The sequence below is a fragment of the Archocentrus centrarchus genome, chromosome 9 (genome assembly GCF_007364275.1).
Source record: "Archocentrus centrarchus isolate MPI-CPG fArcCen1 chromosome 9, fArcCen1, whole genome shotgun sequence".
Lineage (NCBI taxonomy): Eukaryota > Metazoa > Chordata > Actinopteri > Cichliformes > Cichlidae > Archocentrus > Archocentrus centrarchus.
In genome coordinates, this window is record NC_044354.1 from 9,553,403 (window position 1) to 9,579,032 (window position 25,630).

General features: G+C 39.1%; 1 protein-coding gene across 1 annotated transcript in view; it reads left to right on the top strand.

Annotated features, from left to right (window-relative positions):
* The first annotated feature begins 210 nt into the window (after positions 1-210).
* The window catches only part of fancc (FA complementation group C), a 37,895-nt gene continuing 12,475 nt past the window's right edge, over positions 211-25,630 (top strand). The window contains exons 1-8 of the mRNA XM_030737817.1: positions 211-347; positions 4,200-4,430; positions 10,897-10,984; positions 11,115-11,209; positions 21,132-21,239; positions 21,382-21,440; positions 21,895-22,059; positions 22,389-22,542. Of these exons, the coding sequence (XP_030593677.1) occupies positions 4,233-4,430; positions 10,897-10,984; positions 11,115-11,209; positions 21,132-21,239; positions 21,382-21,440; positions 21,895-22,059; positions 22,389-22,542 (867 nt within the window). The 5' untranslated portion in view covers positions 211-347; positions 4,200-4,232. The remainder of the gene's footprint in view (positions 348-4,199; positions 4,431-10,896; positions 10,985-11,114; positions 11,210-21,131; positions 21,240-21,381; positions 21,441-21,894; positions 22,060-22,388; positions 22,543-25,630) is intronic.

Consider the following 25,630-nt stretch of genomic DNA (forward strand, 5'->3'; position numbering starts at 1 on the left):
GAGGACGGTATATACATCATAAAAATTATTTACAGTCTATGGTGAAAAGTCATTTTGACATTCTTAACCCGCATGTAAGAGTAGCGGGTGAGGATCATTTTTATCGGTTTAGATATGTGACTCAATTTCCCAGCAGGCACTGCCAAAGAGGACGTTCGCGGATGACGTGGATTCCAGCCAATGGTTTTCTTCCATACGCGGAACCCCGGATGAAGAGGGAAGTTCAGTTTGTTTGCATCGAGACAGAAAAAGCTTTGCTACGTCTCTGGAGTCATGAAGAATGAATGATATAGCTGATTTCTGCTCCGTGGATATATCAATTTAATGGCTCTACGTCGTATTTACAGGCAAGTCTGCATTTGAAACTACTGTAGCTAACAGCCGTACGACTGTGAGTGTTTTAGTTAATAATGGATGACAGTTTTTGGCTACGAAGAGTGAAAATCACTGATGGGCTTATGCAGTAGTATTAGTAGTAACCGATATAGAGGAGGTGTACGTCGAAGTTATTTTATATCTTTACACTGAAGCGATGGCTTTTCAGCATGTGCACCCCAGTGTAGCAGAGTGGCGGAAATACTGACATCATGTGGTGTGGTTTAGTTACTACATTAAAGAGGCGAGAGACTGGAAACTGGCAGGTACAACTCAATTTGAGGGTGAAGCCCCATTCATTTTGTGTTTTAGAGCAAATTTCCTGATTTTCATGTTTTAGTTGAGTATTGATAAGTCACTTTGACTTTTTTTAATTAGTTGATTTGTTCATGTACATTATTTAACTTAACCTTTTCAAGGTTTTCACTTCTTAGCTTTCAGCCGCTGGTCTGACAAAACAACTTGGCCCTTTTTGTTGAAAATTGTGAATGACAGGTTGGCTAATAAAGATGTTTACTAGCTAATAAATCAAAGCTGAAAGTGCTTTGTTGCAACCCAAGTAATGAGCCTTTTTGCACAGCTTTTGCCATTTTGCAGATTATATACTAATAAGTAGATAAGACCGAGTAACCAATAAGGGTTTAGTTAGTGAGGTGAAAGTCATAGCATATGATTCACATAATTTCCTACTTATTAAATTACTCTGTGACCCTTCTTTCGTGGGCCAAATGTTTAAAAATGATGAAGAAATGCATTATTTTCATTAGTCAAAACTATTCTCTTTTTTTTTAACTAATATTGTGACAACCCTTCTCATTTATTCCAAGTGTTTTTAAATATGCCATACTTAAGCATACAGAAGTAAATTTGCCAGAAGTGATGTTTGACTGATTTGATTATACTGAAATAATGTCAACAATCTCATAATTGGAACAGCAAACTCGGAGAGACCCAAAGTCCACAAGCTTAGTTTAACAAATCTTCAAAGAAAATATTTGACCAGTCACATCTCGTTCCTGCTCCAGAGTGTGTTCAGCCAACACCAGAGCTGCTGACGAGTGTGTTTGCACATGTACATATTTTTTCTGACTGTGTTACATGTGTTTGCACCAACAACTTTGTGTACCCACAGTATGTAGCATGTGCCTGTGTGCAGGTAGGCGTCAGTGTGAGAGAAATTGTGGGTGAGATTGTCTGCTACTTTTAGGTATGAAGCCTACAGTTATTTTTCCCTTCTCCTTTACTGAAAAATGGAGCCCCTTAGACACAAGTCAACAAGGGGCGTTTGTTCCTAATTTGGTCTGGCTTTTTTTCCTCCCTGAAAATGAGTATTTATATATTCACATCAGCAAGCCATAGGGGCTTTCCAGCAGAGATGATGGCAAGACATTAAACAAATCGTGTGTAACGACGTGATCATAAAACACAACCCTGTGGTGTCCCACACAGGCCCGTCATTACGGCAAAAAAAACAACAAATACACACACCATTCTCAGCAGGCTATATACAGACATGAAACACATCCTCATGCACACACACACACACTCACACACACACACCCCACGTTCTCCGTCTTCATAAAAGGTGAAGAATGTACTGTTTATTTCTCAGTAGGTTGCCATGAATGTGTGTGTGAAGGTTGAGAGGTTATCATAATCAGATTTACCTCAATTTATTTTCTACTTATTATTAATTCCGCTTGTTATTGGATTAGCCACCTGTGCTGCAAAGTTCTGGACCACACGAGAACATATTAAACAAGGGCCCCGCAATTGCACTGACAGATTGAAATTACTGACTGATATAATTGTTTCCTTTTTTTTTTTTTTATATTCTCACGGCCACTTGCTAGTACTGGGTTAGACCTCTTTTTGCCTTCAGAACCGCCTTAATTCTTTGTAACATAGAATCAACAAGGTGTTAGAAACATTCATCAGAGATTTTGGTCCATGTTGACATAACAGCATCACACAGTGGCTGCAGAATTTTTGGTTGCACATCTATGATGCCAATCACCTGTTTCACCACACCCCAAAGGTGAAGGTAAAGTGAACTCATTGTCATATTTAAGAAACCAGTTTGAGATGATTTGAGCTTTGCTACATGATGTGTTATCCTACTGAAAATAGTCTAAGTAGACTTATCAGACCAGGTAACATTTTTTAAATCTTCTACTATCCAATTTTGGTGACCTTGTGTAAATTGTAGTCGCAGTTTCCTGTTCCTAACTAACCGGAATGGCACCTGGTGTGGCCTTCTGCTGCCGTAGCCCATCTGCTTCAAGGTTCGAAGTGCCGTGCATTCAGAGATGCTCTTCTGCATATTGTGGATATAGCAAGTGGTTATTTGAGTTACTGTTTTCTTCCTATCAGCATGAAGCTGTCTGGCCATTCTCCTTTGACCTCTGGCATGCTCACTGGACATTTTGTCTTTTTCATACATTTCTCTGAAAACCCTAGAGATAGTAGGTTTCTGTGTCTGTTAAATTGTTTATTTCAGGGTCAGTCATATCCTGATGTATCTCACCTCAAGATTGCTTAAATTGGTAAACCTCAACATCATACTGTATAAAGTGCACTTCCCATACGAAATAGTGCCTGTGGTCTTTCTGTCCTCAAGGTTAATATGTGAGTCTTCTCATGAAGAACAGTTTCCATTTTTATTTACCCTACTTCACAAAAACACATAATGTGCATCCCTGAGATCACATAGATGTGTCCAGTGTATTTTAGACTAACCAACTAGTCTAAAACTAAGAAACACTCAGATATCACATTATATTTTAGGACTGTTGTAATGGACAATGTCAAAAACGGTCTAAACAGAGGCATTCTTCTGTGCGGCACCGCGCATCGTGCATCATGAAGACTGCACGCTATACTCCAAACAGACTCCAAACCTTATATTTATGTTAACTATATGAAAATGTGTCACTGCAAATGATGCTTAGGCATCATTTAAATCTGAGAAAATAACATCCGAAAAATGAATAAACTGCTACTTAATAAAGTGTCGCAGTGTGCTGCACATTATGAACGATGCTCGTTGTTCTACAATTCATGACTCGCATCTCAATAAAAGTTCAAATTTAAAATGATAATAAAGTAATACAATGCAAACATCCATCCATCCATTTTCTTCCATTTATCCGGGGCCGGGTCGCGGGGCCGCAGCCTGAGCAGTGGAGCCCAGACCTCCCTCTCCCTCAGCCTCCTCCTCCAGCTTACGCCTGATTCAGACGTCAGCGCTGGGTCTTTGTAGAGCTATGACGACATAACCTATGTAAGTGGCCGATGTTGCTGGTGGCTTTTATACCTGTGCAGGTGTATTGCGTGTGTTAATTACCTTTCGGTCATGTCCCGGTGTTTTACATGCGGTGTCGGCCAACAGAAACATAAAATGCTGGGACTTTTCCCCTCCTGGGCCCTACTCTTTGCTGTGGTCAGTTCACTGGACTAGTGTGAAACAGGTGGGATGAGCATAAATCATATTGCTTATAATCCCTCTGGGTCTGTATGTCCATGATTACACCAAACTGGACCAATTCATTTAAAAACTGCATTTCAGAGTCATTAACATCATGATTTTATATGTTAAGGATCTTGGGTGGGCGACCTCCACAATAAAATATGGAATTTCTTTAAAACATTTGGAGAATCTATTATTATTATTACTTTAAATCGTCACATAACGTCAAGGTCATAAATGTAAAAATGTTATATAAATGTGAGTAACAATGATAAAGATAAGATAGATAAGATACTTTCTGTGTAATCTTTGGATTTGACAAACATTTTTTTTCTGTTTATGTTTCCTCTCTTAGGTCCTCAGTAAATTTTCCTTGACAAGAAGCCAAATGTCTGAGGAGCAGCCACTGAGCCAGCTCCAGCAAACTGAGGAGCTGTTGCTGAATGTCCAGGAGATGCAGTTCTGGCTGGACAAAGCAGTGGCTTGGGGCCAGGCTGACAGTCTGGACACTCAGAAGGACACCTGCCTACACATGAGCAGACTGAGGGATTTCCTCCAGCAGCTTCTCACACACATAAACAGCATGGTAAGCACATGCAGTGTGCAGTGGGTCCCATGTGAAATTTGTCAAGCTGCAGGTATAAGTGTGACAAACGTGTCTTGTTCCTGCACCATATTTCCTAGATGCTTGTTCAGTCTGATTAAATGCTCTGTATGTTTTAAGAAGTGTGCTTTACAGGCTCCAAACCCTCTATCTAATGAAATAGAACCAGAATAGCAAAGCGCTTAAGTTAATTTAAAAATCACGCCCCATACGCGAGTTCACTCTCTGCCCGAGCCAGGGCATGAACAGGGCGTCCAGCACTAGTAGAGGCCTGCTAACAGAAGCTGCTCTGTGCTGTGCACAGGCTGTGTATGTCTGGCTGGCAGCACTGCGATGTTGAGTTAGTCAGGTAATAGCCGCACTGGGACTTCCAGCGCTAACCTAATGTATCCCAGTATCAGGTTCAGCAAATTTGGGAAGGGGGCAGAGGACAGGAGGGCTGCTGTGAGATTTCAGTGTTTCTACATGGTCATACCGACTCTTTCCAGCTTTTTCCTCCTCTCGCTGCTTTTGGTGACTTTCTTACATTATACATTCCTTTCTCACGAACGAAGCCGTTTTTTTCCCCCCTCATGAGTCATGGTGCCGTTGCAGGATTTAATTTGTATGCTATATACTCCATATGTTTTACTGTAACACTTTGATAATGGTCAGAAACAATCTCCTGCCTGCCTGTCTTTCTTCTCTCCCACTGGTTTTGGGGTTAGCCCCATATTTTTATAGATATTTTTCTCTGTCTTTCTTCTTTTCTGTTAGCATTATTCTGGGTATATGTCATGCTGAGGTGTCAGTGTGTGTAGCATGATGGAATGAATACAAAGAGAGAGAATGGTATATCTTAATTGGCTTGAAATCCTTTTTACTGGCAGTGGGCTCATAAAAGACCAGCTGAGGATAGCCTGCTTCTTGGCAGCATTGTATATCCCTTGATGACTTAACAACTTTCCTGTGGCTTATGGACTGAGATGAAAAATACCCCAAGTTATTGTTAATTTCCAGGTTTACACTTGATTAGAACAGTGGAAGATGTTGCCTTGCATAATGGAATACCTGCATTTTTAGGAAGTATGCTTTTTTACTTTGTTGCAGAGATGTTGGATGAGAAGAGCCAACAAGCTTAACAGCTAGTGTGACTGTATCGATCACTGTGAGGTTGCTATTTTACTCCTACAATTTAGTGAGGATGAAAAAAAAGGAGCTTAATCAATTGTTGTGGTGAGGCTGGGGTGCATTTTGGATGGAGCTGAGCTAGCTGTGTTCCCCTGTTTCTAATCTTTATGCTAAATTGTACTTTGGCTCCAAATTCATATAGTCACTGTTTTATTTTATCGCTCAACAAGAAAATAAATAATATATATCATATTCACCCCAAATGTCAAGATATTCCTTCCTTAGAGTGTTTAAATATGTGCACCTGCTATCTGTTGTACAACTTGTCAAGTCCTCTTTTAAACATGCTTGCTACACTACAGATGCAGTATTACATCACTCCTCAAAGGAATTGATCAGAAAACCCTGCAGCACCAAAGTATGATGAATGGAGGGTGTGGGGAATTTGAAAATGCATTCTAGTATGCACTCATCGGCCACTTTGTTAGGTATTTCTCTTCATCTGCTTGTTAACACGAATAGCTAATATATCATAATATTTAATAATATCATACATAATATCTATATCATCATGGCAGCAGCTCAGTGCATATAGGCATGTTGACGTGGTCAAGACGACCTGCTGAAGTTCAAATGGAGCAACAGAAAATGGTGGTGGTGTGGGGGATATTTTCTTTGTGCACTTTGGTAAACCAACTGAGCGTCATTTAAATGCCACAGCCATCCATAGTATTGTTGCTGACCTCGTCCATCCCTTTATGACCATAGTGCATCTTTCTCATCTTCTGAAGGCTGCCTCCAGCAGGATAATGCACCATATCACAAACCTCACATTATCTCAAACTGGTTTCTTCAGCATGATATTGAGTTCATTGGCCTCCACAGTCACTAGATCTCAATCCAATATAGCACCTTTGGGATGTGCTGGAGTGGGAGATTTTCATTATGGATGTGCGGCTGACAAATCTGCAGCAACTGCTGGATGCTATCATGTCAACATGGACCAAAATCTCTGAGGAAAGTTTCCAGCACCTTGCTGAATCTATTAAGGCAGTTCTGAGTGCAAAAAGGGCAATCTGGTACTAGTAAGGTGTACTTAATAAAGTGTCTGGTGAGTGTATATTTATGTGCTCAACATAGCAACTTTGGTATTTATTGTCAAGGCTATTCTGACTGTGGATCAGTGATGTCAAGGACAAAAGTGTTACCTCACTTTTCTATAAACTTGTCCCATTGGCTCCTTAGCTAGTACATAATCAGTCACTTCTGTCTGAAATGTCTGTTCATAATCAAAACAAGATACATGGACACAAACCCTATTTATAATTAGGAACAATGTTGACAAGGCCTTGATGCTGATGCTTGCTCTGGTAGTCTTGGATAATTACTTTGTTTTGTGATGGCTCATTCTTGTGTAGTCGCAGAGCATTGTACAATTTCTATTCTAAATGAGCATTCCTTTTTAGTTGCATCACCAACACACAAAGGCTCATGTATACACACACAGACAACATTTGACATTGCTGTTGAGCTGATGGTAAGGCTTAAGCGTATGTGAGAGGCTGAGTTTCACACTGCATTGTTGGTGTTGTTTGGCACAGTTGGAGTTTTATAGAAACTCTGATTGTCCTTTTACCATTATGCTTCCCATCAATGCTGATCTCATCCCTTTCAATGAGTCAACTTGGTCTCCTCAACAGACTGATGCTCTTTTTAAACACATCGGCCTGATGCTGCTTTCATTTATTTTCCTTTTTTCCAATAATACACTGCTTTGAAAGTTCTGTATTTGCTTTCTGATTGATTTAGATGAAAAGAGCATTACTCATGAATATTGGCATGGAAACAAACTTTCCTTTTCTATTTTTCCTGCTTACTTTTCAAATAAAAATAATATCCACTGGTAGAGGTATAGTTTAACAGTGTAAAGTTTTTTTCTTAAAATACCAAGACGTTTTTTTTGCCCCATAAACACCATGGGTAAATAAATTGTATCGTTCCTTTTGATATCAATGTTTATATATTTCTGATGTTTATAAGCCTAAATAGAATACTTAGGAAAAAGAGAAGAAAATAAAGCCCATTAGAAACTTCTTCAAAATCATAAAATCTTTAATCTTGTTTTTCCTTTTCACTACTGTCAAGTTATATTTGCATTCTCATATAAGTTCAACATTTACATTCACTAGGCAATAGGGGTGGAGCATTTATTTAATTTTTTCTCTTAGTTTGCTGATTAGTTAAGGCACAAGATTACTATTACAAGATTTTTTTTCTGTTATTTTGGCATAATGTCCATTTACAGTTTTTTTTGTTTTTGTTTTTTGTTTAATTGGTTTCTTTGTGGCAAAATGTTTATATGCTAGTTAGAAAAAAGAAACGCAAGTTTTTGTTTTCAATAGATTATGTAGACCAACGCTATAATATATGTATATGTGCTGTATATATGTATAAGACATTTAATACAAGGTATGGATGTGATGAAAACATTCAACCTTCTGCACATGAATTACACAAGTGTCCAGAACTGTTATTGAGGAATTGCTCTCCATTCTGAAGCAGTGGAGCACCTCCTCTCAATACCTCTGTCAAGTCATATTTCCACCAATAAAAATCAGATCAGAGGTGGTGCTGTCATGGACATGCAAGGCTGCAGCAACAGCTCGGACATTCATGCCACCGTCTAGCACACCAATAACCTGGAATCTGTCAGCTTCAGTCAGTTGCTGCACTGATGATAATGTTGTGTATACAGTCTTTTTTTTCTTTTTTCTTTTCGTTGTTCTGACTGGGGGCAGCGCGGTGGTTAGCACTGTTGCTGCACAGCAAGAAGACCTGGGTTTGAATCCACCTTGGCTGGGTCGTTTCTGTGTGGAGTCTGCATGTTCTCCCCGTGTCTGCGTGGGTTTTCTCCGGGTACTCCGGTTTCCTCCCACGGTCCAAAGATACGCAGTTAGTGGGGTTAGGTGATTCTAAATTGCCCATTGGTGTGAGTGTGAATGTTTGTCTGTCACTCACACTGTGTTAGCCCTGCGACAGGCTGGCGACCTGTACAGGGTGCACCTGCCTCTCGCCCCATGACAGCTGGGACAGACTTTTTGGTGGATTTATCAGCTCGAGCCAAAAACTACTCAGAATATATAAGAGAATGATGTACTGAGAAATAGATATAAAACAAAGATTGAAAATGTATTTGATGGCATAAAACCTATTTGTTTTTTGTTTTTTTAGCAAGTATGTAACTTAACATTCTGATTATTTAAAAATAAAACTGAGACACTTTTTAATTCATTCAGTTAATCTGTTAGTATAAAAGAGGAGCATGCAACATGAGGACCAAGCGTTTGTGTGCGTGCAACTTACTAGTCAATGTGGCGAACAACAGCATATGTTAATGTGTTTGACAAGAATGAATATCTGCCCTCTTGCCATCTTCCAACAGTACAAGCGGTATGCTCAAGGTCAGTAACAGCAACTGGCTTTGTTTATTCTGTTTTTGCATTCAGTCCAACATCATGATCTCATCAACAACATGCAGTGTCTAAAAAAATATTTTCCTGATTATTTTTGGTCAGTACTGAGATCATGATTATTCTACATTGAGCTATTTTTTTGAAAAAAGTTTTTCAGCAGTGGATTTCTTTATACTTCACCTGCAACATCCTACTGCAAAGTGAGTTTGGGCTAGATTTATATCGCTAAAGAAAACAAGTGTGTCATTGTTTTATGGAATGTGGAACAACAATCATTTTGTTTCAGTTATCTTTTTCTGTAATAGATGGAAACTAAAGTCATACATAAAAACTGTTTAAAATACATATTGTCCATGAGTACCTTGGACTTACGACCATCTGCCCTCCTCTACCTCTATCCAAACCAGTAAGGGAACACTGCATTGTCTATTGCATTTACACACACATATTTTTACTCATGCATTCAGATTTGGACAAACCTCTCTAGTTGTCTGTAGATATGTGTTGCAAATTAATTGTTTGTCATTCAGCTTCTCCATTAAACTAATTATGTCAGCCCTACACGGCAGTGAAGTAAGCGCAATTGTCTTTGATTAAGCAACAGCACGCTGTTTCAATTACATCTGGCATACGTCAAAAATCACTGTGTGGGATTTTTCTGCTGTAACGACTTGCTGTAGAGTTTAATTAGCTCAGAGGTTAAATGTATGATACAGTCTGTAAATATGGGCTGAATAATAAGAAATTTTGTACATTCACGTAAACATGTGCAGACATGCTTGTAAATTTAAGTTCTGCGTCATCTCTTTGATCTGTTTTCTGCATGTCACAGTGCTGGCATCCATGTTGATGTATCAAACCCATAAAATAATAAGTTGAAACAACAAAAGATGTGTACACCTGTTTATTTATACAATTTTTTTAACCCAAGCTGAAGAGCTCAATCTCCAGTTTGACTTAAAATTCTGCCTTGGGCTAGCAAAGATAACGCTACAATTAATGAAATTTGTAACAGATATACTTCATGCTTAATGTCACAGCAACATAGAACTATAAGTTAGGTCTGGACATTGTTAAACTGCCACTTGTACCAGCTGTTTTAGTTCTGGTCTTAAAAGATAAGTACTGGGACAAGCTATATTTTCTTATTATTCAAATGAGGGTATCGGCAATGTCTTGATATACCATTAATTGAAAATATATTTAAGTGAAATGTATAGGAATTCAGGATTAAGGAAGGGAAGTCATAGGAAGTCATTCCAGTTCCAAAGCAGCATCTGCTGTTGCTCCAAACATCTCTGGATGTTTTAATTGGCTGTGAGGTGAAATATATCACATGGTCTGTTATTCTGAGTTGGAAAAACAAGCACAGACACATGCGTACTTAAACTCTTTACAGGTATTGCACACTTGACCAGAGCCTTGTTTTGCACTGTGTTCTGTTTTCTGTATCTCTCACTGTTGACACTATGGAAGGAGTTGTGACACGGCCAAAACACAGGAAATAAAGGTGGTGCATGAACAATGTACTGTACACCTGTTGATGTGTCTGTTACTCAGTGCACTTTTAATTAAGAAGGACTGTGGTTATAAGCATCTTCTGATGTTTAGTGTTATGACAAAGTGTTGCTAGGTTAAAAGGATAAAACAAAAGGGGATGAAACAGGTGATGAGGTGTAAACATCTGTAATACAGTGAAACAATGAAAAGATATTTCCTTTGTTGTACTGGCTCCACTTGTGTCGTATTTTCATCCTATTAAAACATATTTCTACATGTGCCTTCCCAGAAGTAAGAGAATATTGAAAATTAAAAACATGTACAATATAATTTTTCTTTTTTTTTTTCTTTTTTCTGCCTCTAAGAGCTCTACAACGGAAACCATGAAGAGGCTGCCCCTCCTAGGTCAGTTTTTGGGCCGGCTCTGTTGGAACCCTTATGTCACTGCGTCTGGTGAGTGCAGCTTCAGGACAACTTGCCCTCAATCACTAGTGGGTTTCACATCTCCAAAGCAGACAAAAAGTAATAAAGATGCTAATCATTGTAGCATATAATGTGTTGTGTGGTGGTGAATTGTCTGCAGATACAAGCAGAGGGCTTCTACTTGGGTGCCTGTGGGGACTGTACTCAGAGCCTCCAAGCAATGCTGTGGAGAGAAAAGCCAACCAGTGGATACAGGTATGTACTTGGCATTTCAAATCTTTGTCAGTCATCTTTGGAGTAACTATTAAAAGTAAGTCTGATTAGTTATTATTTGATATATTTTGATGATAGTCACCCAATAGAATACTTTGGTTTTCAGCAGATACTGTGCATAAGCAACTAAAATACATCAATATTTATTTTATACATCAATATTTAGCTGTACAAGAATATTACTTAAATACTGTAAAGTACAAAGTGAGCAATCTCATTGCATAAATCACCAGTTAACTATTCAGATAAAAGACTATGAGCCAGATCAGTATTTGACATACCTGTTTGTAGTGTTTTAAGAAATTGCATTATGTCCATTGAGAAGGGTTAAGAAGCAACTGTCCAAAAGAAAAAAAACTTGGGAAACACTGAGAGAGAGAGAGAGAGAGAGAGAGAGAGAGAGAGAGAGAGAGAGAGAGAGAGAGAGAGAGAGAGAGAGAGAGAGAGAGAGAGAGAGAGAGAGAGAGAGAGAGAGAGAGAGAGAGAGAGAGAGAGAGAGAGAGAGAGAGAGAGAGAGAGAGAGAGAGAGAGAGAGAGAGACCATGCAGGCACAGGAGAACACGCAAAATCATCAGCCTGCCGTTGGGGTTCCAATTAGGTATACTCCTGCTATGGGGCACTAACCACTGCACAAATGTGCCGTCTGATTATAAAAAGTCTTGTGGTCAAAGTTAGATATGCATTACATGGACAAAACTATTAGGCCACACCTCTTAATCTTTGAATTCAGGTGTTTTAAGTCCTTTTGCCACAGGTGTATGAAATCAAATCCCCTTGCCTTGCAGTCTGCCTGTACAGATACTTGTGAAAGAATGGGTCATTCTAAAGAGCTCACTAAATTCAAGCATGGTACTGTCATAGGATGCCATTGTTGCAACAAATCAGTTCGTGAAATTTCTTCCCACTTAGATATTATATGATCAGCTGTAAGTGGTATTGTTGCAAAGGGGGAAGGGTTTAAGATCCACAACAGCTCAGGCATGAATTTCTGAGGTGCATAATGCTTAAAGTTGCCAATGCTCTGCTGACTCAGTAATTGTAGACTTGCAGACTGTCTCTGGCATTAACATCAGCACAGTCACTGTGAGCCAGGGGCTTTGTGGCAGCTCCTGTAGGTGTACTGTGTATGTAGCCCAGAACCTTTGTCAATATAGTGTATGTATGGTAGTTTTTGTTGTTTAGTGATTATCAGTGACAGTTGTGGCATATTTTCTAAGACCTGGTGACCTGATACATTTTATTTTGAGATTGTTTAGAAAAATATAGACCATGACACAACAGAATTACACAAACAGCACACACAGAGAAAGAGGGTACCAACTGAATATATACTGAAGATAATGTAATATATGTCTAAAGCCAAAAGTATAGTCTTCATTTCACTTGTGGCTTGTATTGCATGTGCTATAACTGTACTATGAGTGGACATTTATCACAATTGAGGGAATATGTAGAAAAAACTAATTGCAGCATGTACTGAAATTGTATTAATTATTTTTATGCCAATATAGCTATTAATTTTTATTCTCTGCCTGCTGCCATCATTTTCAGACCTGGTCTGTTTGCTATTCATGTTATAATTTGTTCTGGACCAAGTTGACATACAGATTATTTGGCAGTTACAGATCATTCTTTTACCATATACTCATAAAAGAATCTCTCTTTGACTGGCTTTGGGCTGCTGAAGAGATTTTCAGTCTAAGATACTTTTAATAGGAGTTTGATGGCCAGCTCGTTCTTTCCTCTCCAATTGGACATGGTTGATCAATGTGGTATATTGGCTCTCTGTCAGCCTAAGTCTTTGTGCCCCAAACTGTAAAACATATTTTGATAGCAAATCAAAATGGACTGTTTTACTACCTCTTGTCACCAGAGGACGATCAGCTTTCACATTATAGTTAGCAGATCCTACTTACTGTTTGTTCTCAAGGCACATATACAAAGGGGGAAAGAGAACAGAGGGAAGAAAAGATTGTGTAGTGTTCAACTTTTAGAGGGTTTGCACAGATGGCCTATGATAAACAATGTGGAACATTCACATTTCACATTGCCAGATTATCTGTGTGTTTGTATTCCTTTGATTAATTTCTCATCCAATAAAACATCTTGCTAATTGAAACAGTGCCTTGGAATTAAACTTTGAATTCTGCCAGATGGTCTTTGACCCATAAGAAGGGAAGCAGAGTGCATCGCAGTTTTTGCGTTTGTGTGTGCATAGGTATATATGAAATACAGGAAGATGTGAAGATTAACATTACTTTCTCAAATAGCAATACAATTTGGTTATTTTGATTAGATAGTGGTAATGTGGACTGGAAACCCGTCCTGGGTGTGCCACACCTGTTGTCCGATGACAGCTGGAATAGGCTCCGGCTCCCCCACGACCCTGAGTTGGAAAACCGTTTAATAAAATCACAAATGGATGGATCGATAGTGGAGATATAACTCCTCAGTTACAACAACAAATGGATTGGTCTAAAGCTGGAACAATTTTTGATCAATCAGTAAGTCAATCAACAGAAATTAACCGAAAGGTTTTTTTTTTAGTATTTAGGGTATCATTGGCTTCAGTTTGATACATTTTAGTATGTTTTTTCCTCAATCTTCTGTCAATCTTCTCTTTTTATTGTTAATTAGACAAAACATGTCACCGTGAGCTTACAAACTTTGACTGTTTTGTCATTTTATAGAGTACTGTGCAAATGTCTTGAGCCACCCTCATTTCTTTATATTAATTTCTTTAAATTTTGCTTCTGATGAGCCAAACAGTCTTGAGCAATAGTTTTCCAGGCTTTCTGATGGTCTTTCTGAGTTACTCTTTAGACCTTGGCTGCTTTTTCACTCATTTTTAGTCCAACTTGGTGTATATATATATATATATATATATATATATATATATATATATATATATATATATATATATATATATATATAAAATAAGATAGTGGAGAACCTCACACAGGATGAGATGCATCTGGGCCTTCAGTTGATGTTTGCTGAAGTCTCATCAGAAATGATCCCAGTGAAATGGTGGCTGTAAAGATGCCGTTCTTAAGGAAGGGAAACAGTGAGAAAAGGCTGAGGTATGCCAAATTACACAAGAACGGGACTGAAAATCAGTTGCAACAGGTCTTATGAAGTACTCAATCCAAATTTTTGTTTCAAATTGTCATCAAAATGTATGGAGGAGGTACAACACTGAGTGTCTACAGCCATGGTGGAGGCTCTGTCATGGTTTGGAGCAGCATTTTAGCTAGTGTTGCGGGGATCTTGTCAAAATCGATGGAAAAGTACTCCATGTCTGCATGGGTTCTCTCTGGGTAATCTGGCTTCCTCCCATAGTCCATAGATATGCAGTTAGTAGTGTTAGGCTAAATTGGTGATTCTAAATTGCCCATAGCTGTGAATGTGAGTGTGAATGGTTGCAACCCCCTGCAACCCTGAATTGGATAAGTGGAAGAAAATGCTTGCCTAAGAGAGTTCAAGCTGTGTTGAAGAATACTTTCTGTATGAATTTTCGCACACATTCAAATAAATTGCTGCAGATATTTCTCTTTTTTTTTTCTAGCAAAACATGAGGAAATAAGGGGTGGCTCAAGACTTTTGCACAATACTGCAAATAAAACTGAAGACTAATTGGTTGGTTTATCAATAATAATAACATCAGCAAGAACAGGGCAGCACGGTGGCGTAGTGGTTAGCACTGCTGCCTCACAGTTAGAATACCATCTGGAAGGCCTGGGTTCGATTCCACCTTGGCCCAGGCCTCTCCCTCTCTCTGTGTGGAGTTTGCATGTTCTCCCCGTGCTTGCGTGGGTTTCCTCCGGGTACTCCGGTTTCCTCCCACATTCCAAAGACATGCACTTACTGGGGTTAGGTTAATTGGCTACTCTAAATTGCCCATAGGTGTGAATGTGAGTGTGAAAGGTTGTTCGTCTTTCTGTGTTGGCCCTGTGACAGGCCGGCAACCTGTTCAGGGTGTACCCTGCCTCTCGCCCTATGACAGCTGGGATAGGCTCCAGCCCCCCCGCGACCCTGACCAGGATAAGCGGAAGCGAATGGATGGATGGATGGATCAGCAAGAACAAAATGATTAGCTGCTGTGCTTTTGTAATTGTTTAACATACATATATGCTGAGTTTTCAAAATAACATAGTACTTGTTCGTGATTGTTTGCTGGTTTAAGCAGCTGCGCTCACAACTGGAGCTGAGTTCACTGGGGCCATTTCTACCAAAATTGCACGCATGTATTGTGTACTGTGGGGCACTTGTTGAAAGTGGTGCACAAGTACAATAAACTCATAACCACCTCTGTAGCTGCTCCTCATTGTCCGTCTCTTGTCCTCCAACAGAGCTTCCATTTACCACAAACAACAGGAATAACGGGAAGGACAAAAAAACCTTTTCGCCGCAACTCAGCCCATCTGGGGGAGCAGGGCAGATGTATGGTTTTAGGCCAGAGATGGTCTGTCTCTGTGTCTCTCCCCGTGTCTGTGTTGTGTTGGGCTGCCTGTCCTGGAATGCAGAAAGCAGCCTGTTTTCTGTTAGCCCTGTCTGATCTTGCTCCCCAACATTGTTTTCTTGCTGCCTCTATAATAAGCTGAGTTTCTGGTGCTAAGTGGCACCTAATTTTTTTTGTGTGTGTGTGTGTGTATATTTGTGCATGCACATGTGTTTGAGTATTTGCACAAATATGTGTTTTGACTGCTACTGTGTGTGTGTGTGTGTGTGTGTGTGTGTGTGTGTGTGTGTGTGTGTGTGTGTGTGTATATATATAAAATAAACTTTTTTTAATTAAATAATGGTAGTACATGAAGTACTTAGCCTTTTCTCCCTTGTGCCTTTCTTTCACCCCTCCCTGTCTGCCTCTTTTCCCCACATCTGAGTGTTCTGACTGGGTTTGAAGAATTCTTGGTATAGCTTCAGGCTGTGTCAGATAGTCATTAACTCAATTGGCCTGTTTCTCGACATCCTGTACTTGCAGAGAGACCACACAGTGCTGCACTACCATGGCATGAGCTTTGAGTTGATGACAGATAAGTAGAGCATGAGAGTGTAATATTAGAGAGACAGAGGATGAACTGTTTGATATCTTAATCTTTGATGCCTATCTTTAGTGAATCAAGCAGGGTGAACCACAGCTAGGCCCTGGAGCCACTGTGGCTACTTCACTTTTAAAACATATTTCTTATTATTGGCTAACACTGGCTCCTGTTATGTGTTTTTTTATTTGAAGATGAAAGTCACTTTGTTTCCCTTTTACTCCCTTGTTATCTGATTCTTCTTGGGTGTCATTGCCTGGCTGACTGAGATTTTCCTTTCATTTAGAAAGGAAGTTTGTTTTTCATCTTTTTTTCCAACTACAGTGTATCACAAAAGTGAGTACACCCCTCACATTTCTGCAGATATTTAAGTATTTCTTTTCATGGGACAACACTGACAAAATGACACTTTGACACAATGAAAAGTAGTCTGTGTGCAGCTTATATAACACTGTAAATTTATTCTTTCCTCAAAATAACTCAATATACAGCCATTAACATCTAAACCAGCTGCAACAAAAGTGAGTACACCCCTAAGAGACTACACCCGTAAATGTCCAAATTGAGCAATGCCATGAAAAGATATACTTAAATATATGCAGACATGTAAGGGGTGTACTCACTTTTGTGATACACTATACATAAACAAAAAATGTAAGAGTTGTCATCCATAGATCTTGGCCACCAAAAGCCACAAGTGTTATTGCATCACAATTTTCTATAAGCAGGTGTTGCAAGAATACTGGATATGTAAAATGAATATATACGGCCACTTTATAAGGTACTGTATTAGTTACTCATTAACCCAAATATCTAATCAGCCAATCACATGGTAGCAACTCACTGCATGTAGATGACTTGCTGAAGTTAAATCCGAGCATCAGAAATGTGATTTAAGTGACTTTGAATCTGTAACGGTTGTTGGTGCCTGATGGATAGTATTTAGAAACTGGTGATCTGCTGGGATTTGGCTGCAAGCCATCTCAACGATTTACAGAGAATCATCTAAAAATTGAAAATCTCCAGTGAGCAGCAGTTCTCTGGGTGAAAATGCCCTGTTGATGCCAGAGGTCAGAGGAGAATGGTCAGCCTGCTTCAAGCCGATAGGAATGAAACAGTAACTCAAATAACTTGTTGCAACCAAGGTATGCTGAAGAGCATCTCTGAGTGCACAACACGTAAAGCCTTGTGATGGGCTACAGCAGTAAAAGGCTGCACTGGTTGCCACAGTTGTCAACTCAGAACAGCAGTTCACACTGGCTCATAAAAAGTGGACAGTGGAAGATTTGAAAAACTGGTCTGATGAGCCTCGATCGCTGCTGCGAAATTTGTATGATGGGGGGTCGTAAACAACAGGAAAGCATGGATTCATCCTGCTTGTATCAACAGTTCAGGCTGGTGGTGATGTAGTGGAGTAATGGCACACTTTAGACCCTTTAAAACAAGTTGAGCATCATTTAAACACTACAGCCTACATGAGAATTTTTGCTGGCCATGTCCATTCCTTTATCCAGTAGGATAAAGCACCGTGTCACAAAGCTCAAATCGTCTCAAACTGGCTTCTTAAATACGACAGTGAATTCACTGTGCTCAAATGACCTTGACGGTCACCAGACCAACAGACCACCTTTTGCATGTGGTGGAATGGGAGATTCACATAATAAATATGCAGCCAACAATTCTGCAGCAATTTTGTGATGTTAATTTGTCCAAATATCTCTGAGGAAAGCTTGCATATCCTGTTGAGTCTTTGCCATGGAGAATTAGGGCAGTTCTGAAGACAGCCATTAGTATCCAACCCATTAGTATCATGATGTAAGTAATTAAGTGGCTGGGGAGTGTATATAAAATTATGATGAGTAGCAAAAAGCACTGTCATACTATTTCTTCAATCTCAAAGTTGAACATTTAGAATAAATGAACATGATTGTTATGCTATTTTGACTCCTTACTAGCACTTTTGTGTTGCTTTTCATACTAAAACATAATTCATGACCAAAGTGTAAACAAATGGCTTAACTCCATCCCATAAAGCAACAGTGCATTGAAATCAAATTCCAAAATCCTAATAGTAAGCAAAAAGGAAATCGATTTTTCTGAAGTTAAAAGGGCTGTTGTTTATAAAGCTTTTATTTTCAATCTGATCGACTACATAACACACAGATGCTTTACTTGCAAAAATCCACATCTTAAGATATCAAAATACATAAAGAGGTTTATGGGGTCAAAAGTGACATATTTGGCCATTTTAATGGAAAACTGAAATTGCCCTTGCTTCTTGTAGCTGTCTTTGCGCCAGGTTTGAGCGCAGTTGCTTCCCTCTTTATTATTTTCTATAATCAGCCTTTTTTGCACTCTTATCCTTCATTTCATCTTCTTTTTTTGTCTTTGCTGTTTTGGCCATCTGAGGTTATACTTCAGTCTTTCTTTGGTTTTGGGAGAATTCACTCATGGGTTAGTAATTGTTAACAGACACCCATCAAAAACAACCCGAGCCTTTGCGTTGTGCATTTTTCTACATCCTCTGTTTTAATTTTAGATTTATGGAGGGATAATTTCTATGGCAGCAATGGCAGTCGATGTCCCCAAAGCCAACTCAGTTGCTTATGACTTTTAAACTGCAGCCATCACAGTGCATTCCAGTGTCCCTCTGATATTTCTTCTAACCAGCCTCCCTTCCCTCTCATTCCCAGTCTCACTGTGCCTCCTTACCAAGGGTGGGATAAGATTGATTGGTTTTGTATGCACTCGATGTGCAGAGTTTGAGGGCTCTCAGATGGTAGTTATTGGGTTGTTTTGTGCGACTATGTGGAGGGTAAGCATCTTAGTGTGTTGCAGTGCCTGGCCAATGAAACCACATAGCCTCACCAACAGCACTGCAGCATCCCTACATTGGTTTTTGTTTTTCTGCTTCACTTCACTTCTTTTCTTTATATATTGTGCTCCTCAATCTCTTTCTCCTTATCTATTGTTAAGCCCCCTTTGTAGTTTGAAAGGGATTAGTACCTTGTGGTGTAGATGTTTCTGTGTTTTTTAGTTTACTGCAGCTCTAAAAAGAAATATGTAATGAAGACGTGAGGGTTTGGCTGTTTCTGTTGGATCTCACTTTTCAACTTGTAACAGTACGTCAAATTTGTGGTTAAATCGAGGGGGTTTCTAAGGTTTAAATCAATCTCTAATTTCATGTTTTAGGTCTTTGGGTTTTCAAGCACTTCATAGGGAATTCTGAAGAATATTTTTGTCAAAATTCAGTATATCATTCATGAGACCACTGAATGCTGTGTGGCATCATTTTTGGTTTTGAGAATGCCAACACTGAAAGTAAAAACAAGGCAGTATGTCTCAACCCTTCTTCTGCCGTGACATATTTATTAAATATTTTGAGAAATCATACGTCTTGGCAGCTTTGCTGTTTTATTGAAAACGTATTGAGAATCACTCATGTAACATTGTGCCTTACATTATGAGCACTGTGTTTCCCTCCCTTTGTTCCTTGATTACGACCGGCATTTTTTCAAAGACGAGAATCAGCTGAGTTTATTAGTCTAGTTTATCAGTGTATGATGAGGCCCCTTTTAAAAAATTCTTGTAAAACACCAAGGCCCTCTGTAAGAAAGAATGTTCATCTCTGAAGTTGCTCATATGCTGTCCATACAGTCTCACTTACTGGAATACCTTTTCTCCACTCATGTGGTTCAAGTGATGTGATGCCAGCAGAGTCATCCTATATTCCAGTAACTAATTAGCTTTGATGTTATGGATCTCAGGGTTTGGAAAAATTATATCAAAGTCTTGTAATATCGTGTACAGTCCTGTGAAAAAAGTTTTCACAGGACTTCAGAGTCCTGTGAAAACTAAGTGCACCTCATGACTCAGTAGCTTGTAGAACCACCTTTAACAGTGAAATCTTGAAGTAGTAATTTTCTGTATGAGTTTATCAGTCTCTTACATCATTGTTGCTTCAGTTCATTGAGATTTGCGGGCATGCGTTTATGCACCATTCTCTTAAGGTTCCACAATATTTCAATTGGGTTGAGGTCTGCACTTTGACTGGGCTGCTGCAACACCATGATTCTTTCTTTTTCAGCCATCTGTTGTAGATTTGCTGATGTGTTTTGACGTATTGTTCTGTTTCATGACTCGGGTTGGGCCAAGCTTTAGCTGATGGACAAATGGTCTCGCATTTGACTCTAGAATACTTTGGTATACAGAGGAGTTATTGGTGGACTCGATAACTGCGAGGTGCCCAGGTTCTAAGCAGGGCAGGTTCTAGCCAGCAGTTGATCGCCTGGCATTGTGCCTTGCTGAGCTGCCGTCAGGCCACGCTGAGAATTTCAGCAGTTAGCTACCAGAGCAGATCACTGTCGTAATAGTTAACTAGCGCCGCAGCCATTAGTATTAGCAAGCGATTGTTCGGTACATTCGGTCAGTACAGAGAAGTCTTGTTTAGCTGCAGCTTTGCAAACCTCATCTGCCATGTTGAGGTTTGCAAGTGTGGAGGCTTTCTCCTGACAGGCCTTCCAAACAAGCCATCATTTTTCAGTCTTTTTCTGATTGTGCTGACATGAACTTTAACATTTAACGTGCCAACTGAGGCCTGAAATGTGGCTCTTGCATTTTTTTTTGTAATTTCTCTTAGTATTGGTGAATGTGCTGGGAAGTCCATTCCTGGGAAGACTGTGGCATTGTGTTAAACACATCTGAATGCAGTTGCTGTTGCTCAGTTAATCAAGTTTATTTGATTAGCAGCATCTGGCTGCTACTTACACTCTTAATTCCTATGGAAGAAGTAAGGGTATTTCTTGACTGTATGCATAAACTACATATAATTTCCTTCACATTGTGTTGTTCGACCTCCACAGAAAGTGTTGTGTCAGCTTGCTACAGAAGAAGATGACGCTGCAGCACAAGCATTAATGAAGCATATGGGTATACCAGCTGAAGAGTACCATCTTAAAGTCCTGAGAAAGGTATTACTGATTTTCAATTCAATTCAGTTTTATTTATATAGTGCCAAATCACAACAATATTCTCCTATTTGTTTCTGTTGGTGTAATTCATACATGCAATGATACTGAATTTGCCATGCTTTATATGTAAACTGCTTTTCAGAAGGTGGCACTGCTGCAGGAAAACGTTGGGCAAAGCTGCAGTTCTCTGAACAATCAGAGGTAAAGATGAATAAAATTAGAAAATTCATCATAATTCATCAGTCTGCTCATTTAGTTTTTTTTTTTTATTTTATTTTTTAAATGAAAATGTTGGGAGTTGGTGAATTCCAAACTATTTAGCAATATTCAACATTTACATACAGCAGAGAAAAGTAGAAAATGCTCACAGTTGAAAGCGTAGAGCCGGGGGTTGCTGTGTAATGAATTATTTGACATGATAGTAGCTAACTATTTGACTGATTGCACTTACGGATAGGCTTTGTCAAAGTTATGGAGTGGAAAGAACAGTATGTGTGCACTTAGTCGCATAAATTCCATTTGAATCCAGAATGTTTTTTAAATAACATATAGAAATGATGAATGAACATTAAACCTTGAGGCTGGATGGATGCCTATCTTTCCTGTGTTGATAGCAGTTGTTAATATTCAACTTAAAGTGAATTATTCCATGCAGGTGTTCATGTGTCAATATTGTGGATATAGCAGAGGCATGTGTCCCCCTTGTCACGTGTCCTGAGGCGTCTTCTCTCATTGGCGTATTGCTACAGCGCCCGGTGACTTGTGTCAGAGAAGCTCTCAGTGAGGACTTTCTAGATTCTCTGGCCTCTGCCTACTCAAGGTAGGAAAGTATTAGGGGCTTTGGAGTCAAACTGAGTACCATTTTGAGCTACTGCAGTAAAATGGACTAGCCTGCCACATATTTTTTCACTTTGATTTTTGTGATGTCTTTGAATTCAGCCGTTTGCAGGTTGATCATTTTCATTTCCATCAAATGATGTGACACCCTCTCTTTGCTAACACATTACCCAGTCCATATCAGTTTTTTTCTCCATAGAGATCTTAAGTGTTTTCAGTGTTCCTTTAATTTTTTTATTTATTTTTTTACCAATGTCTGGGGAGGCATATATTTTATACATGAAGTGAAGTAAATTATTCTTTTTTTCCCAGTCAGGGCTTGGCATTGGAAGAGCAGGCCTTGATATCTCTGTGGTATCACAGCTTCTCCAGCCTGGAAGAGTCAGTGCTCAGTCTGTTGCAGTCTGTTATCACTACAGGGTCAACACCACAGAAGATAGAGCAACAAGTAGCACAATCACTCCTGGTGGGTAAATGTCATCTTTCGTGAGCAGATACAGCAACAATGAACATTGAAGTGAGCTAATGTATGAAACTAGCTTAGAGTTAAGGGCTACAACTACTAATTATTTTAGTTTTGTTTTCTAATTATTTTCTACCTTAATTCTGTAGTGTAAAAAGTACCACCAAAATGTGAAATACTGTTTGTCAGTGCCTGAGGTAACATTCAAATGGTCTCCATCTGATAGTCTCAATTCCAAAAGTTATTTATTTTACACTCTAAACTTTCTTTTTTTTTTTTATATAGAAAAGCTTCACTGTCATCAAAATAGTACCTGACAAGATCTGCTGTGGCTATAGATTCAATCTGATATTTTTCTTATTTATCTTCACTGGCAGCCATTGTAGTCCATGACAGTCAAAAAAAACGAGTTTGTTATGTACAAAGATCGACTCATCTGCCCTGAATTACAGGGTCTCACATGAGAAATCATTGCACACTCCATATGTGTTAAGCCTCAATTTTAACTGCTTCTAATATGGGCCTTGCTGCAAAATTTTGCTGATTATAATATACATAATTCTGGGAAACATTCCTTTGCTTTTTTTGGTGGCTCTTTATGGACTGTTTTTGCCCAGCTAACACCAGTTGGCTTTGCGCTGCATGGGTCTCACATAATTTGGCAAGCTCTTAACCCCATCTCACATCATTTGGCCTGTGCTACACAGCCTTTACTGTGCCTGGTAAGTACTGAGCTCTCTGTGGCTTGAGTTCTTGGCCACTCCTTACTTCATATAACTTAAGATCATGTCCAGTCAGAGGTGATTTTTGATTTGTAGATTGTTATGACTGGTTATTGAAAATGACGTCCTCATTACTACAACATGCTTACAAAAAAGCAAAAGCAATGAGTGGTGTTCTTTTACTTGGCCAACAGAGGCTGCTTTTTTTTAATCCCACACTTAGAACTCGTTTGGCAAATTAGGAAAGCCTCAGTGAGACGTAAGGGTAACGATAATGATTAAATATGTCACTAAAACGAGACGATTCAAGAAAGCTCCAACAAAACACTGAAATTGGATACAACAATGTCAGACAAAATCTAGAAGCGTGTCTAAAGTGGACATTTTTTTACACATTGTTTGTGCCAAACATCTGCATGCAACAATAAATTACTTGTATACGTGTTGTGAATGGCATCCTGTTTACCTAGGTCTTTGATTGCACTCCGAGTGGAAGTTATAAATGTCATTGAAACTCAAGACGGAAACAAAATTTTACCTGTCATTTTGTTCCAGTTAACTTGGGAAAAGTTTGTCAGTTGTGTCGCTCTTGTCTTCACAGAGTGATGGTCCACTTGAGTTGTGTATATAACAAGGTAGTAGTGCACACTTTTTCAGTTGAGGAACTGTTCTCAGAAATTAAAATAGATAGGAGCACACTAGTTTACATATACTGACACTGCATATACAAAAATGTGCCTTTCTACTAATTGTGTTAGATTCCATCCTCTTTACTGTGCAGGAACTGCTCTGTTGGAAAGTTTTGTAAACAGTTGAACTAACTTTGTATGTAAGGGATGTAATTTTTTTTGACTGTGTATTTCTCAGCTCCAGATTTACAATTGCATGTTTGTAAGTTTGGGCACCCTTGGACAGATTATTCATGTAAATGTTAATATCTGTTTGCTAAAGGGGTTTACTTCTTTTCACTTCAACAAAATCTGTAAACCTGCAACAGCAAGGCGTAGCCCCACTTTTGGATACAACTGTATAATCTCTGATTTTTAACACCCAAAAGGCTCACACATAAATACATGCATTCATGCAATTCACGCAGCCTTGAGGATGTCAGATGTGTTTCGTGCAAGTGTCAGCGTTGAAAATATTCAGTTGGCATGCACGTGCAAGAGCAAATAACATGAGGCGTAAAAAAGCACACTGGGTTGTATTGCTCCTCGACTCCTTCGCTCACTTGTTTAGACTACATTCAAAAATGGGAAACATAAAATTAGGCTTACATTCCTCATTTTGCCCCCCCCAACGATCCACTGAGAAGTGCAGGCCCAATAACAATAAACACACACTTCCTGGGTTTGACTGCCAAAAACAGGATGTTTGTTGTGTGCTGTAATTGACCCTCCTTGAAGTGTTAGTGGTAAGGTATGGAGGAGGACGCTAAAAAAAAAAACTCCATCTGTTTTTACTAAGGGGAAACCATGACAGTTTGCATGCATGCATGCATTTTGGAATGCAACCCACATAATATGCAGATGTACTCTGTTATACATAAACTGTATGGCATTTCTCGTGCCCATGCAAACAGGCGGGATAACAGTGTCTTCTGGACTGAAAGGAGAAAAAAGAAACACATGTTAACGCTAAGGATAAAAAAAACACAATGTCAAATCATGCAGCATGATTTGACATTGTAATGACACCATATAAACACTTGGTGGTGCCGTTTGTTTCTGTGACTGTAATTGGTCTCATAATTTGGAGCTTTGTGTGGTTGCACGTATGCCTAAACTGGTGGAAATGCACTTCAGCGCCCATTTATATAATCCGGTTCTAACTTATCATTATCGTTTACTACATTTTAAAATACCAACACAAGTGGCAGCTGTAAATTGGCTATGAGTAAATTAAAAGAAATAGAAGGGCTTACGCTTATCTGCTTCTCTTCTTTACATTTCCACTAGCAGGGATAAAGCCTTTTTCTCCTCCTATAGTGAAGTATGGTCCTTATATAAGATGGGTGTTGGGGTGGAGGAGGATAATTAGGGACTAAAAAATATGAACAGTGCAGCTGTTAAATGTTTGCGCTGGGGCGTTTTAGAATGTGTTAAATCTAAAACACATGATGAGTGCATTTAAGGAGGAGATGAGAAAGTAATTGTGTGTGTGGGTGTGTGTGTGTGTACATGAAGGAAGGACTGACACAGTGGTTAACTGAGTGTTTAATGGGGAGAGAGTGAGAACAGGGACAACTGAGGCTCAAAGCAGGACGTTTCTAGATGATGCAACAGTGACACCCGCTGGTCAGTATTTTGGATAAACACTCAAAAAGTGGTTATAATTGGAGCAGATACTTGTCAGTAATTTCAGTACTT